At 44.9% G+C, this 16,142-nt stretch overlaps 2 protein-coding genes across 4 annotated transcripts in view; one reads left to right on the top strand and one right to left on the bottom strand.

Moving 5' to 3' along the window:
* lpin2 (lipin 2) overlaps positions 1–1,027 on the top strand; it is a 23,627-nt gene extending 22,600 nt beyond the window's left edge. For all 3 annotated transcript variants that reach the window (XM_076295415.1, XM_076295414.1, XM_076295413.1), the window contains exon 20: positions 1–1,027. This exon is cut by the window's left edge and continues 1,624 nt beyond it. The gene's annotated coding sequence lies outside the window, so the exon portion shown is untranslated.
* emilin2a (elastin microfibril interfacer 2a) lies at positions 1,009–16,142 on the bottom strand. The gene is made up of 9 exons (XM_076295412.1): positions 15,913–16,142; positions 15,258–15,383; positions 12,488–12,690; positions 10,444–12,372; positions 4,321–4,689; positions 3,793–3,840; positions 3,600–3,650; positions 2,995–3,135; positions 1,009–2,463 (listed from the first exon to the last, which is right to left on the bottom strand). The coding sequence occupies exons 1-9, from the start codon at positions 16,047–16,049 to the stop codon at positions 2,135–2,137; spliced, it is 3,333 nt and encodes a 1,110-aa protein (XP_076151527.1). The 5' UTR covers positions 16,050–16,142; the 3' UTR covers positions 1,009–2,134.

Here is a 16,142-nt window from a genome sequence, read left to right as displayed (position 1 = left end):
TGACACCACTGTTGTCACAGCGGTCCTCCGTGTGTGTGTGTGTGTGTGTGTGTGTGTGTGTGTGTGTGTGTGTGTGTGTGTGTGTGTGTGTGTGTGTGTGTGTGTGTGTGTGTGTGTGTGTGTGTGTGTGTGTGTGTGTGTGTGTGTGTGTGTGTGTGTGTGTGTGTGTGTGTGTGTGTGTGTGTTCAGGGCAACAGGAAGAGGCTGCAGACGCGGCATGAAAGCAAAGGCCTGTGTGCTCAGTGAGATCAGGAGAGGGAACTTCACAGAGTACTCCGGTGTTCCACTAGGGGGATGTTTGGGCACTTGTGTAAGTTTGTGTGTTTCAAGTGTGACTGTAGCACAAGTACTTGAGAATATGAAGGACTTAACAAGATTGGCTCCTTACACAACCCGTGTCCAAAGGGACGTCATTTTGTAAGCTCTCGTCTGATGACTCTTTATTGGCTTGCTTGCTTTTTGTAGGAATATGTGCTTCACATAACTTATTTCTTAAAACATCACAAAAATATATATTCTGAAAGCACAACATAGTTGAAATATATTTATTGTTCGAGTGTGAAATCGCTTTCCTTGTTTTATGGTTAATGTAGGCACTTCTGGTTTGCTTGATTTATGCGTATGTGCTTTCTATCATTGCTGTATGATACGAGTCCTCTTTTCTGTGTTTGCTGTGTATCAACAAAAACGATTCCATTCTTTCTATGAAAGTAATACCTCTATGTGTGAGACGATCACACTCAAATGGTATGAATCCGTGACGTTCTTTTCAGTCTGTATTAAATGCTGAACTCAAATTGGTGGTTTCCCCCTCCCATAGTTTTATCTTGATGCCTTTTGTGTATATTTCTTTACATTTTGTTTTATGTTTGGAGGGTGTATGTCTTTCTGTTTTAATGTAAAAGCTTGCAAGTGACCAGTTTGAAGACCTTTAAATGTAGGCTTTATTTGATGTATAGAGTATATTGACCAATATTGAGTTGAAATTTACAGAACAACATCTATTAAAAAATATATTCCACCAACATATACTGGATCCTCTGTCTTCTTTGAAAGAGACTCACTGATAGTCGGAAGCTGTTGCTCTTGTTGACATGGTAATGCGTACTCATCAATGATCAAAATCAGCATTAAAATCAGCATTTAAATGCAGACAGAAGCCCTTTCTTTGACTTTTAAAAGAACCATTTTATTGTAATTTCAATGAAGTTTCAGAAAATCAAATGTCAACAGAATATCTCTGGGGCCACTTGTATAGTGCATCTGCGCATCAGCGCACTGATATGAGGCTGTTATGGACACCATCTTCTCCTACCCATTTACCTGGCAACCGAGGCTGTAATGCATTATATTCTTATGACTTCACACCGCAGTAGAAAAGTGCCAAATGAATATGATGCTCTATTCCAAGAAGTGGCCATTTGTGGTGGCTTGATGCTCTGTGTGTATGAAAATAATGGGTCTGATGTCCCCTGGGGGAGGCTTAGGGAAATGCTGTCCACGCCCTTTTCCTGGAATGATCACGAAGGAGCTGCTGGCTGTAATTGTGTTTTCTGTAATGGGTTGTGGTTTAGTTTCACTGATCCATAACCTGCTTTTGCAAGAGATGGTGAATGATTGACAAGGAAATTACTGGGGTCTGATGTCCTTTTGCAATCTCTTTTCGCCACACTTTAAAACTGTAGTTATAGAGATATTACATTTCCTATGACTATAAATGTAATGACTAATGCTGTGGTCAGACTAATGCTGTGGTCAGAAGAGCTCAGATAATGAATTTTACAATCCAAAAAAACATACAAATATAGGTTAATTTAAGTAGTTAAAATATAATCCCACTTTTTACATTGTAAAAATAGGGAGGTAAGTATGGTCTCTAATAAAGTAAAAACATATGAACAGCAAAATACTTAACATTTTTGGCCCATGTTTATGTGAAAGCAAAGTAATAAAAACTGAGTGTCATCACATTGTTCAATTTAAGAGGATGGCTGTATTCACCATTTTGTGAGGCCAAGCTGGATTTATTGCATTGTTCCCAGCCTGATAATGGACTTCAGTGTGATTGGGGAGTTGGATTGAATGGCTTTGGCCTGAACAGCGGGCCTTGGTGGGGTTTGGGAAGGTCTGAGGGCTATCTGCTGGACTGTTGCGAGTAGAGGAAAATGGCACTGAAGGTCGAGAGGATCTCCCTGGACTCGGAGACGGCCAGTTTTCCAGCGGTTCGCACAACACCCACGCGGTCGCCTTTTCGGAGTGGAAGCACGATGCTGAAGGACGCAGAGCCACCACACGCACATTTGTCCTTGTCCGTGGCGAGCTCGCCCTGCCCGTAGCCAGCCGTGTCGAGCTTCTGCACGCTGCGATTGGACACGGAGAGTACTGCCTCCACCCGCTCTCCACGCTGAGCCGTCAGCACCGCCGTGACTAGGTAACGACCCTCCATGGGTACTGTGAAAATCCCTAAGGTGCCAGAGGTAGAGAGAACTCTAATAAGAAACAGGTGGTAGACTACTCGATAGAAACATTTAAGCTGTTGATGCCGAATCACAGGTGTGCAGCCCACCCCCCTCCCCCACACATACACCTCCTTCCCGCTTCCCAACTCCACTGAGCTAATTTTAATGGGCTCAGAATCTCTAAACATACTTTTCTCATCATGCCAGGCACGATCGAGGCTGAACACCAAGTATCAACAGTACGTACTTCTCCTCCTCAGTAAATAGCAGTCCATAAAACATCCTCCAGCATCTGGCCCACAGCAATCAAGCAGCACATTTGTCACTCTTTTAGTAAATGGTAATGCATGTAAAGCTTTGCAGCGCTCTACCCCCTACAAGACAACCCAGAGTAAATGCTGTTTCACTGAGTAAATAAACGGGAAAAAAATCCCAATAGCAGACTACTGCAGAACACATTTACCTGACTACTGCAGAACACCTTTACCTGACTACTGCAGAACACCTTTACCTGACTACTGCAGAACACCTTTACCTGTGTCAGGGCTGTAGTGGCCTCCGTCATTGACCAGTACCCTGTTGAAGCGCACGACACTGAAGTCCCCCGAGAATGGCTGGCTGGTGAGTCCAGCGGAGAAGGACAGAGGGTCTCCAGGAGCATGGCTCTGGGCTGCAACTGTAAGGGCATCATCAGGCGTACGATGTTAGGAACACAATCACCCATGAGTGTCTCTTAATAGGGTCAACGTCTCTAGACTGAGGCACCCCCTCAATCCCTTCTTCATTCTGCTTCCATCAAAACGCAGATACAGGGCTATAGGGTGGAAGCGAGTACGCTTCGGGAAAAGCTTTGTGCCCTCTGCAATAGCAGCACTTAACAACAGATCACAGCGGTGATGGATCACTGTGCATTTCTCTGTAATGTCAACTGGTGATGGTTTTCCTGTTTGTATCTGTGTAATGTGATGTATATGTGAGGTTTGTTTGCTGTTGTGATATATGTGGGTGGGGTATGTGGTGGCAGGGTGGTGGGTGAAGAACCGTGACTGTGTATCTATGTATTTCATGTCTGTGAGGCTTGTATGGTATGTGAAAACAAATTTCCTATGTAAGGACAAATAAACTAACTAACTAACTTACCTGGTGTTACAAGTGGAATGTGTGCGGCAGCCTTATATGGCATCTGAGAAACTGTACAAAAACAGAAGTGAAACAAATTAAGCTTTCTATAATCTACTAGTTCTTAGTTGTAAAATGTACAGGGCGCAGATTAAGTGAAGAATTAGATTACGAATGTTGTGTTAAAATGATGGTGTGCCGGGATGAAATTTACCTGCGAATGGATTTGTCTTGAAGGCTACAGGATTTACTGGTGGGTAGCCTGTGATTGCATGAAATTACACATTAAGTAGCCAGTCCATACTCTAGTCCATGCTAAACCACAAAACAGCTCGATTATCAACCTAGTAATTGTTTTTAACAAAATAATGTAATTTACATGTATTTACATCACAACAGTCTGTGAACTACAGTGTATCCATGACAGTGGCATCAGTGCATCTCTATCTTTTGAATCATCATTGCAACTGGCTGTGTTATCGTCACCATCCTAATATAATGGCATAAGTCATTTTTGTTCAGATTTTTCAGAAAACACAAAACAGTGAAGATGATATATTATATAAGTTGTTATTATGGGAAAACTCTAACAGAATTCCCTAGGCTCTTCCTTGTAGAGCCCACACAGTACGGAGGATTGTCTGTTGAGGGTTTAGTTCAACGTGCTCAACATGGTTCAACATGGAATCTGTTGTCCAAAAAGGAGTTGATGAAGATCCTTCTCATGTACCCGTTCCCTTACCTGGGGCACCGGCGAATCCCATGACAGGCTTCTGGTTGGTGTTGGATTCCTCGTCTCGTCGCGTCACCCTGCGCTGGTACCCAGGGGGTCCGGCCTCGCCCGTCTCCACCACTGGCCGACGGGGCACCTGGGGCTGCAGGGGGTTGGAGGGCTGAAGCACCACCGTCGGCTGCCGGGGGAGTAGCGCTGGCTGCTGAGGGTGCCGGCGTTGGCCTGGCTGCTGCAGGGTGATGGTGGGCTGCTGGGCTATGGCAGGCTGCCGTGGCTGGACGGGCACGCGCTGGGGGATGATGTGGATCTGGTTGATTTGGGGCTGACGCGGGGGGATCTTGATGGTCGGACCTGCAGGTCTGTGGGGTTTCAGCGGCACTGCGGAGAGGGAGAGAGAGATGAACAGCCGATTCAGAGATGGAGGGGGATTTGGCGGCCTGTCTGGAAAAGCAAGCTGGCTACAGAGGTATTGGAATTTTTTGAACCGAATAAACAGCACTTCAATAAATCATAAGTCTCAAATAATTAACACATGCATTTCTACATATGCACACTGAAACACAGACCAACCAGTATGTGAGGGCTTGTACGCCTTTACGACCCACCCATAAAGCTTTCTCTCTCTCTCTCTCTCTCTGGCTGTCTCCCATTGTCTCTCTCTCTCAACACTAGACCCACACATCTTTTTTTTTTTTAAGTATAATTTTGGGGCTTTTTAGCCTTTATTTGGACAGGACAGTGGAGAGAGTGAGACAGGAAGCAAGTCTCAGAGATGGGTTGGGATCGGGAAATGACCCGCAGGTCAGATTCGAACCTGGGTCCCCACGTACTGTATATGGTACGGACGCTGTAGCCTGCTGCGCCACAGCACCCCCACCCACACATTTAACAAAGGTAGTAAACATTGTATAGAGTATTTTGATGTTGCTCCAAACAAACCCTGGATTGTTCTAGCCTCCGCTTTCATCTACTTCCATTATAGCGCTCATGAAAAAACGAACAGCTTTTAAAGCCAAGGTTTAAGAGATACCTTAACAGAGCCGTGCCTGTGTTCTGCTTGGGGATTTTCACATATTGGGTGGATCTGTGTGTGAACTCTGTTCTGGGACGACTGGGGGAGATGAAGTCTTCCGAGAATGAGTCGGACCCTGAGAGGCTCCGCAGAGCACATGACTCAAACAGACGCAACTCCCAGAACACTCGCACGTCATTAGAAGTTTTTTTTTTCCCCCTTTTGACGCTGTTAAAACCCAAAGACCAAATCAGCCAACGTCTGAAGCATCCCTATTTTAGCAACAAAACCATTCACAGCTAGTCTCAGAGGGGGTGTTAAATATACCCCCATATTTTACCTTGAAGTCTTCTCGTTTTTGACTTTGTGACGCTCCTCAGTCAACGTCACGGTTTCATTACCATGTGATTTGCATCAGTGTTGACACAAGGCTCACACCTTAATCCCCTGTTCGCATGGCTTAAGGGTCAGATGACCACGAATCACTACACAGGCCATAATGCTGAGCCCTTCCAGACACCCAATCAATCAGTGCATATTAGATGAGTCGTGCACATCCGCAACCACATCTCCATAGAAGCCATAGGCCCTACACACTGATGTATCCAATTCAACACAAACAAAAGGCCCACTGACGTCTGCAGATTGGTCCCCTGGGGGGACGCGACTGGTGCCTGTCTGAGAGTTTCCCACGAGCCCCTCAGCCCCCTCATTTTTTGGCAGCGAGAGGCCAACCACAGCGAGCCAGACTGGCGTATCAGAGCCCTGCCGCAACACAGATGTGCCGTCTCACCGTGACTGAGTCCCACTCCCCCATTACAGACACCCCCATGCCGGAGGAGAGAGTCCTCGGGGAGACGCCCTGAGCGTCACCATTGCCGTGGAGAAGCAGGAGGTTGAGTGTCACAAAACCACTAACAAGGACCACAGCGGGGCGCATGGGGGCGGATGGCGTCACGCCCGCGGAAAGCACCACTGCACTGTGGAGCTCCCTGTGGGAGCACTCGTTAACACCTCAATGCCTCACATGATGCAGAAGAGTCAGGAGTAAAACTTGAAGATGAAATCATTAAAAGATAACAATGCAGGTGCGTGTAAGTGAGAAATGTGGCACCAAGACATCTGGGAAGAACTAGATATCACACCTGAGGAGGTGCATTACTGAAGAATGAATATATTGGATTCAAACACACTTATAATCTATAATCTCACACTTAAATCTGCTCTTGGGTGCTCCTTGTTGGTGCCCCCACCCCCCAATCCCATTCTCCCCCCACCTTTCTTATGCAGCCCTTGCCACTTAATCTACTAAACCCCTTTTCTACTGCACTTTTTACCCCCCATAAATGCACAAATAGGCTGACACCAGACATAATTTCACTGCATTTCTTATATCCAGTAACTATATGCATGTGACAATAAACTTCCTTGTATCCTTGTATCCTTATAAACACACATGAGAACACACACACACACACACACACACACACACACACACACACACACACACACATGCACAGATGTATTCTCCTTCTCTGTTGATTAATTACTGCCATCTTGCTCTTCACTGTAACTGCCAGGCCCTTGAGTGAACAGCCTTGCTCTGCACACTGAGGACTTCCAGATGCATTCTTGAATCTTGAGTCTAAAACCCTGGGCCGAAACCCAAGAGGGGATCACATCCAAACTCTCCACTGCGGAAAAGCTGTTGAACTCCTCACTAAGGTGGAGTCCCAAGTCCTCGATACCGATCCAGCTAACGTGCCCTGGGGCCAGCCTCGGTTCAAATATGCACATCGCCACGCAGACAGAGCGAGCGAGATCCCGATCAGCGGGGATAGAGGAAGGAAAAAAGGGGAAGAGAGCGTGTGAGAGAGGAAGTGAGGAGATAAGGAGTGTAAAGGGAGGAAGGGAAGGAGAAAACATCCCACGCAGAGTCCCAGTCAGAGGAAACTCAGATCGGTAAGACCACAAGGCTTTCCGTCAGAAAGGTCAGCTTAGCATTGTTGTGCAGGGCAAACCAATCTATAGAACCTAGAAAAGGTTAGTGGTGTCCTGCTCCCCAGGGGGTGTGTCAGCCTAGCGTGTGCTATGAAAACAGCAGCTTAAAGACTATCGGGCTCTATTCATGACCCTGCATCTTAATATCCTTTAGCTGCGTACAGTGAGCACAGCCATAGTTACTGCTGATTCCCTGCTGAAAAGTGCCCAAGTCTAGAGTGATGAGTGGAGAGCAAACAAATAAATAATTCAAGGGATTAAATCGACTGCCATTAGTAAGAATGAGGAGAATGTTAAATGCAGCCTCTAAAGTGGTTCCTTTGAAAGGCTTTGTCACTGTAGAGAGAGCACTGTATCCCTTTGACTATTGTGAAATTCATCTGGACCACACTCATCAGCCAGAATGAATGAGCAACAACAGAACTATTCAGGGTCTGGGCCCTCTGATGGGTCTTTGCAACACCCCGTCTGTTTCAAGATCCCAAGGCCCCCATTTAACGACAAAGATAAACTCAGCCCAGACACAGACTGAAAAGCTCTGACAGTATTCTCACCACACCCTTGGCAAGAATGATAAGTTGTTTAATGTTTACTGTATATATAGTACTTTTCAGCTAAGGCTAAACTGGTGAAGTTAAAAAAGTTAAAATCTACAACTGATATCCTTATCCTATTATTTGCAAGACACAGTAACAGTAATACACTGACAAAATAAGAAATATATTTTGGTAAAGAGATATAAATAACAGAAAAATCAGTTTCATTATCATTATGTAGTCACGAGAGTTTTAAAGTCTTACAAAAATGAGGTTTGAGTTTTGGATTTGGATTTGTAAAAAAACATTTTACTAGCCCCCTTCTGTGTACAGATGGGGTGGGGGTGGGCTTGTGTACAATACAACTGCTTTAGCAAGTTCCAACAGAGAAGAGGCCTAGGCCCCCCTCGCCCTTGGCTGGATGACATCACCGCGCAGAGGGGAGGCTCCGTGGAAATCTGCGAGTGTTTGTGACATCACAGATTACGGTCACAGGTCGAACATCTGCTGATGGGTGTGGGGCCCATGTCTTGCTCACAGCTCACAGAGCACCACAGGCCAGCCCAGCTCAGCTCCAGCAGTGAGTCAGGGGTAATGAAGACCAGACCCGGGCGCACGGGTCAGCTAAACACCCCCCCCCAATCTTCAGGGCCTGTGTTATGAATACTGAAGGAAAGTAGGCCATGACGACCTCAAAGCCATACGAGGGCTACACAACTCTTCTACACACTCTGAAAGCCTGTGGGTGATACGGAAGAATTGGATCTCTTCATTCATGACAGGACCCGAAAAGGTCAGTGTCGGAGCGATGGATGGCTTTCCATCAGCTGTAAGATATTTCTCTCTCTCCTTCTCTCTCTCTCTCTCTCTCTCTTTCTCTTGCGTGTGCGCCTGGGGAACAGTAACGCCTTACAGGCACTGAGCTGAAAGCCTGGTTGGGCAAACAGGCACCCCTTTAAACAGCCTTGTAAAAAAAATTTTTTTATGAAAACACACACACACACACACTCTCTCTCTCTCTCTCTCTCTCTGTCTCTCAGGCTTTGAGAGAGTTCTCATATATCCCATATCAAATAAATAATTGAAACATATTTCTTTTACAGAGCTATGGTGTGCCCCCACACAGAGGGATACAATAATCCCTGCCCCCTCTCCCATTCATCAGATCTCGCCTGTACACATGTGGATGGATACACGTATGGATCTGCCAGGTACAGCCAGCCATGTAGAGGACTTCAAATAAAGGGTTGACCTCTGGAGACATGGCCTCTGCGAATCCCCTCACCATAATGGAAAGCTCCATCCTGCCTGGTTATTGGTCAACATGACCTTATGTATCATTGTCTCTCATAGCACGTTAGCTCCATCCTGCCTGGTTATTGGTCATCATGACCTTATGTATCATTGTCTCTCATAGCACGTTTGCTTGGAGTGAGCTGCTGTTACTGAGCTGACCAACACAACTGCAATATCAGAATGGCTGTTTTTCTTGTTTAGAAAGTTTTGCATTTTGTCAGTCTACGAGAGTATAGGCATCAACTCAAAAGCATACCAATATCAATATGCAAGGGCTCTGGATGGCTGGTGCTTGGCCAATGTTTTGGGCTAATATTCATTTATCATATTTGGCTGAAGCAAAAACAAAATGCACAAAGGGATAAAGTTAATTTGCAAAAACCCTGAATGAGAAACAACAGGCAATGTACAGATCTTATACCACCAAGAAATAAACCTTGTTATACAAACTTCGAAGCAAAAAAGTCAGTTAACTTTGTTCTAAATCTGTTTAGAATCTATGAATGGCAAGTGAATGGCACCAAAAATGGCTCTGAATAAGAGCACAGATGGGGATGAAACTCGAGCTGTCATGATCATTTAGCCAGCTAACTTAAATAAAGCCTGAACTATTGTTATGCCATTAGGTTGTATACCTTTAAAAAGGTGACATACAGTAAGTTCACCTGATCTAAATAAGTTCACACAATCTAAATAAAATGTGCTTGTGTGAATTCCTAACATAGGATGCTAGAGTTTATACCTTGGGAAATTGAAACAATTAATCAATGTTAATCAATTAATCAATGTTAATCAATTAATCAATGTTAACAAGTAATCAATCTCTGCTAGCAAAATTTACTGCAGTAAATGTCTTCCTCCTAGACCAATTACTGCCTAATGAGCCAATTTTCATTGCTGCAAATGTTATAATAATGGTTCCAAACCAGGAGTTTACCCAATTTAACATAAATATAGCATATATAAACAAGAAAATATAAACACCTCTAGTTTAACTCTGTAAGTAAACGTGCCATATGTAGCCGTTTTCACACGTTTGGTCAAATATCAGCAACAACAATATGAGGCCGATACCAGTAGCAGCAGCCGATATATAAGTTAAGCCAATATATTGGTCTATTGCTATACGAGAGGGCAGCATGGCTCAGCAACTTTAAAAGACACCTTATGGCTACGTAGCTATGTAGACTACTATACATTTACAGTGCATTACATATCCACAATTTGCATGGGCTCAGATATTTTTGGTTTTTTACATCCATATCCTTTATAAGGCACTGTACTGACCTTGGTCTTTAGCTGTGGCGTCTTTGTCCTTCGCTAGGCTTGCAAGCTGGATTTGGACGTTGTGCATGGAACTCTGCAGGTTTCTGATGTCCAATGTGTGTAGCCTCACAGTGCTATTCAGCTGCCGGATGGGATCTAAGCCAAACGCGGGCTTCTCCCTCGCACCTGGATCAGTACCGGATGCTCCATCCTCCTTTCCACAGATCTTCTCCAGCTTGGATACTCTGCCATTCAGGTCAGCTACTGCTTCATTCATGCGGCTCGAGCTGTCATTACAGCGACTCAGCTCTGCTGTCACACGTCCATGTAGTCCCAGTAAACTAATCTTCAGTTCCTCTATTTGATGTTCGTTGACTTGATTTGTTGGCTCCAGGTGGACACTGGGATCATGTGCTCGAGGGAGCCCTTGTCCTGCTTGCCCTTGTCTACAACAGGTGGCATTCAGACTTTGGTAATCCTGCGTGAACTTGTTCATGGAGTCCTTCAACTCTGCAACAGAACTTGTAAGATGATCAACACTGTTTGTGGAGTTGTTGACTTTGTTTAAGAGATCCTGTGCATCCTTAGTGAAGAACTGATTCTGTACTGACAGCCTATCCATCATCCCTTCCAGTTGTTTGATCTTGTCAGCATTCTGCGAGACGTCGGTGCCCAGAACCTCCAGCTCGTTCTTGCAGCGCCGCACATCCCTCAGTATTGCGTCCAAACCTCCCAAGCCGGGCTTGCAGTCCTTAGTCTGGCATATCTCTCCTACGGCGTTGATCTTATCGTCCAACTTCTGGATGAAGAGCTTGTTCGAGTTGATCTCGGTTTGTAGGGCGTCCACAGAGCCGCTGGACAGTCCAGATAAGGAGTTGTTGCTTATCTCCATCAGCATGGTGGTGAACTGGTCCTCCATGCCGTACAGCCTGTTCTCCATGAGCTGACGGAGGGCAGCCACCTCGTCGGCGATAGTCTTGGTCAGCTTCTCCTCGACAAATATGCTGTGCAGCTCGGCGTTCTTCTCAGTCACGTTCATCCTGTCCTCCAGCTCCTCCATGCGTGGGCCAAACACGTCCTCCAGTTGGAGCATGGACAGGTGCTCTAGCTCATTGTCCATCCGGGCGTTGAGTATGCGGTGGGCATCAGCCACCCGCTGTATTTCTCTCCGCAGCTCGTTCTGGTCGTTGCCGTCCTGCTGGAGGGACAGTGAGGAGTCTCTATTGAAGAGGATGGGTCCATCTGCCACACCGATGTCCAAACGCACTGAGCTGATCTCCTTCTTCAGGTCATCGTGCTTGGCGTCCATCAGCTCTGTCAGGGTAGTGTAGATTTTCTGGTGCTCTTCCTGGCACAAGCTCTCCACAGAGGTCATTCTGTCGTTGCACGTGTTTTTAAATCCAGTAATTTTATCTTCGATATTGTCTGTGAGCTCCTTTTTCAGCTTGTCGAATTTTTGGTCAACATAAGACTGCAACACGTCCAGGTCGGGAGATGCCCCGCCAATGAGAGGCCCTTGGGACGTGTCCATGAGCCTGCGGATCTGGTCACTTTGCCTGGACACAGTCCTGCGCAGCTCTTCCAGAGCCTCGTCTTTGCTCTTCAGCGTGTCCGTCACACCGTCCAGTCTCGCCATCACCTCCTCCATGCCCCTCTGCTCGTCCACATGGCCTCTTACCGCCAGGTGCCCATCCAGGAGGAGCCCTGGGGTCTCCTCTGTGCCCCCTGACCTGGCGCTGTCTGGAGGCCGCATGTTGTTGAGGAGTGTGACGAGCATCTTGCTGGTGTCCTCCTGCAGGTTGGTGCGCAGGTTCTCGCCCATGCCGGCCATGGCTGCCTGCAGGTCCTGTACTGCCTGAGACAGCTTCTGGACCTCACCTTCCAGCAGCCGAGCCTTGTCTACACCACTGCGCCTTGCATCGTGGTAGGGTATGTCTCTGCGTTCTGGTCCTGTGGTAAGACATGGATAGAGAAACATGGATAAGAAGCTGCTGTTGTAAAATAATATACAGTATTTTCCGTTTACAACTGGCGACAACACTGTCATTGTCTTATGTTTGCTTACTTTGAGGATATCTGCTGATGTCAGGACGAGCTTGTGGGTCATTCTGAGGCTCCAGAGGAGTTTGTCTATACGGATAACCTCTGTTCTGAGAACCTCTGAGTTCTCTGCAGTCTGGGCCCTGGAAACCTGGACAGCATCTCCACTCAAGCTCAGTGACTGTCTTATATGCAATCCTATAAGTGGGCCGGAATCGGGTATGGTACCTAAGAGGAAGGAGTGAGGGTTAAGATAAATGATAGCAAACACAAAATGGCATCACACTGGATATGGTATATTTATCTTTAATAGCCATAATGTTAACATCATGTTGAGACAAGTTTGCATAAATGTGTTAGGATCTGGGGAAACCCAGCAGGATATCGCTAGGGGGCAGTGTCCCGAATGTTGCTAGGATGGTATCAGAATCTTAAGTTGGTGAAATTTCACCATAGAGGGTTGAAACAGAGCAGGAATCAAGGATTTTTTTTTATTTCACCATGTGATGGGTTTTCCAAGATCCCATTACAAATATGAAAAGTCATGGTTTCAGGCTGCATGCATTCATGCTGGTCTGCCTGATTCTTTATTTGCCGAACAGACTAGTTAGTAAATTGCACATGCTTTGGGGACCTGTAATTTGATCAGTGAACAGAGGTTCACTGTTGTGCATTGTGCTCACCATGGTATGCATGGAAGCATGGATTTAGCTGATTATAGCTATAATTGAGTCAACTTTATGATGCTGACCTCTTGAGAACCATCCGTTTAACTTTAGTAACATACAGCATGGGCTAAATGTTTCCTCCTTCAGTCTCAATCTTCAGCTAATGGTTACTAATGATACTGGAGCTGAAGCTTTTTTCTCTCTCTGGTAACATCTGAACTGAGTACTTTCCACATATATGGCCCAAGCCTAAAGTTACAAAATGTACAAGCAAATGTAAACGTTAACTCAGACTTAAACACTCTAAAATGTAAATATGAGAGCAGTGTGAATGTTTTTCCTCTCCTTCTTTTAGATTCTAAATGTACATTCTGGAGATTGCCCAGATTGCCCATTTGGCTCATGCAGGGATGGATTACTGCACGGGCCTACCGGGCCCAGGCCCAGGGGCCCAAGGGGTCAGGGGGCCCTGAAGCCCAAGCCTTTGCATGGAATCATTGCCTCAGTATCAACAAATCAGGATGTAGGCTATGAATCTGATTGAATTTAGTATTGGCCATCCCCAAAATGCACCAGAATACAGGAAATCACATCAAACAAATAATTTTTTTTCTGGGGGAGGACCCCCAAACCCCCCTCCCACATATATAACAATTAGTGGGGGCCCTTAATACATCTGGGCCCAGGGGCCCGAAAGTTCATAATCCGCCCATGGGCTCATGGACATTTTCCTGAATCTTTTGGTCATTTGCAATGCACTGGCCATTCATACTGCTGACTCATAATCATCTGGCTATGCTGCCTGAATTGTTGAATGTTTTGCATGTTAAATATTTAATCCAGTACTCTGAAGATAAATACATAATATTCATAACCTGTTGATGGTGGTAGACAGGGGCTAATTTGTTGACAGAATTTAAATGTGTTTTTTACTGCTTAAGCCTACATGATATCCACACACTTTTTAAAATAGATGACAGGGATGAGAAGTGGTAATGTTTTATCAGATCTGAGAACACATGTTCCTACTCAATGGCGGTCATGCCACCCCATTCTCAGGGGAGAATGATGTAATTTCCTTATTGGCAGATCTCATCTGTCACATCTGCGTCTTAGATTAAGTTTAAAAACAGCTGGCCATGCTTAATCCCTACCAAATATCACCACCCATTTGTTCAGGAAGCCAATATTTCAAAGCAACACAGCTACAAGATAGCTTGGAATTCATCTCATGACAGACACTGTTCTAGATAGAGTCCAAGTAAAAAAAACAACAATGTATTTTCCATTAATACATGCCAAAAAATGTACTGAGGAATGGAAGGTTTTCCTCATAAATACGTTCTTTGATCCTCTAAAGTATAGCAGATAATGAGTGTTTATGAACAAAGCCCTGTAGAAATTGGGTCCTCTTACACCATATTGCTGATTCTTGGAGGATGGGTTTCACTTTTAAAAAGACATTGACTAACCATCTAGAAAAGGGGAGAAAGGGAGGGGAACTATATTGTTCCACAAGCCCTGGGACACTGTAAAACTGAAGCACTAACATTTATGACATTCCTTTTGGAGTGAACACTCCTACAAAGTCTTTAACATTATATAACACACATTATGTGTGCCCCAATCTCAAGCTTGTTTTTTTTCCCTTCAATCTATGGCCATATAGGAATGAATGATAAGCATCATCTACACTCTGCTTTCACTTATAACACTTTCAACTTTGGAGCATGGATCATGTATAGAGCCATACAAGTAGAGTAGGCCAACTAGTCTAGGCCTCCAAAGTATTAAACCCCCGTTCATACTGGTTGTTCTACAGCAATTTCTATGTGTGTAGCTGAGTGGCACATTTTAAATCATGTTCAAGTCCTCACATTACATTTTTTGTTTTACTCTTTCACAATTCTAATGTAGCTACAATACTTCAGGTACTGTAGCTAGTACTAGAACTGATAGAAACCCCTATCTAAATCACTTAATAGAAACCCATAAAATACCACCATTTAAACGCTGTTACTGTATACCCAGGCTGAGTCCTTGGCCTAATCATGGTGGCAAGTTACATTTGCACTATTTGGATATAACTTTTGCGCGCTCCACCCATCGGTCTCTCGGGGTACTTACATCACTTGTTGCTCACAGTCCGGTTGATGGGGTGGACAGGGCGCCACCCCAGGCTCCTCGAAGCTCCCTACGCCTGCCTGGACCGCGCAGGTTACATTCTTTTGCACAATAAAGGCACACCAATTTCTGCAGAGCGTTTGGAGACAAGGTAAGCATGTGAAAATGTCCAAGGTGAGGAACATTCAGAGAGCCGCCCAATTAGCTTTCCATTTAATCGGATTTGCTTTTGTCAGTCAATGACTTTGGTTCATCTAAAGTGGCTATGAATCTCTCTGTCCAGCGCTTTGAGCAAATTACATTCTAACATTCCCTTGATGTTATCAGTCTCTGCATTCACACGACGTGTGAAAACTGAACATGGAGTTTCTCATTCCGGCACAGAACAATACCTGTAAAATGAACCGCTTTAAACGACCACATTTACATCATTTCATGGCGCGGCTGTAACCCGAAACAGTGCCACTCCACATGTTATCTCGAAAGCCTTATCTGACTTTAAGCTACTTCATACCAAAGGTGGCTAAGGATATATCCTCATATAGGCAGAATATCTCGACGCTCTGAAATATACCCTGATCTGAGCTTCAGAAATTAAGGAATTTGGATGTTAATGCCTATATGAACATAATAAAAACAGAAAATACCCATTACTTACTTGTTTCTGTGCCGGTGAACTGCTCCTGAGTAAGGGGCACCCTGGAATAAACTGGGCGGAGACGCATTATTTAAAGTAAATGTTAAAATAAAACAGAAAATAATACAATGTATTCCACAAAAAGTTAACTTTTCCATCGTCGTTAAACGTTTTTTTGGGGAGTAAAGGTTGGAAAGTACACTAGTACACTAATCCACAACTAGACACTGAGCCCATCAAAACAGCTTCAA

This window comes from Alosa pseudoharengus, unplaced genomic scaffold (assembly GCF_046254945.1).
Source record: "Alosa pseudoharengus isolate Yale_2024_CS ecotype anadromous, Long Island Sound unplaced genomic scaffold, YU_APseudo_1.1 YU_APseudo_1.1_scf_2, whole genome shotgun sequence".
Classification (NCBI taxonomy): Eukaryota; Metazoa; Chordata; class Actinopteri; order Clupeiformes; family Clupeidae; genus Alosa; species Alosa pseudoharengus.
Note: the sequence above shows the minus strand (reverse complement) of the source record. Positions and strands in the feature narration are given on the sequence as shown.

What these genes read in the sequence shown, in the direction of transcription:
- emilin2a (XM_076295412.1), bottom strand. Translation starts at nt 16,049, where the DNA reads ATGGAAAAGTTAACTTTTTGTGGAATACATTGTATTATTTTCTGTTTT. An exon ending in GTTCACCGGCACAGAAACAA is followed by an intron (nt 15,384 to 15,912) that starts GTAAGTAATGGG and finishes AACGCTCTGCAG; the next exon opens with AAATTGGTGTGCCTTTATTG. An exon ending in CAAGACAAATCCATTCGCAG is followed by an intron (nt 3,651 to 3,792) that starts GTAAATTTCATC and finishes GTTTTTGTACAG; the next exon opens with TTTCTCAGATGCCATATAAG.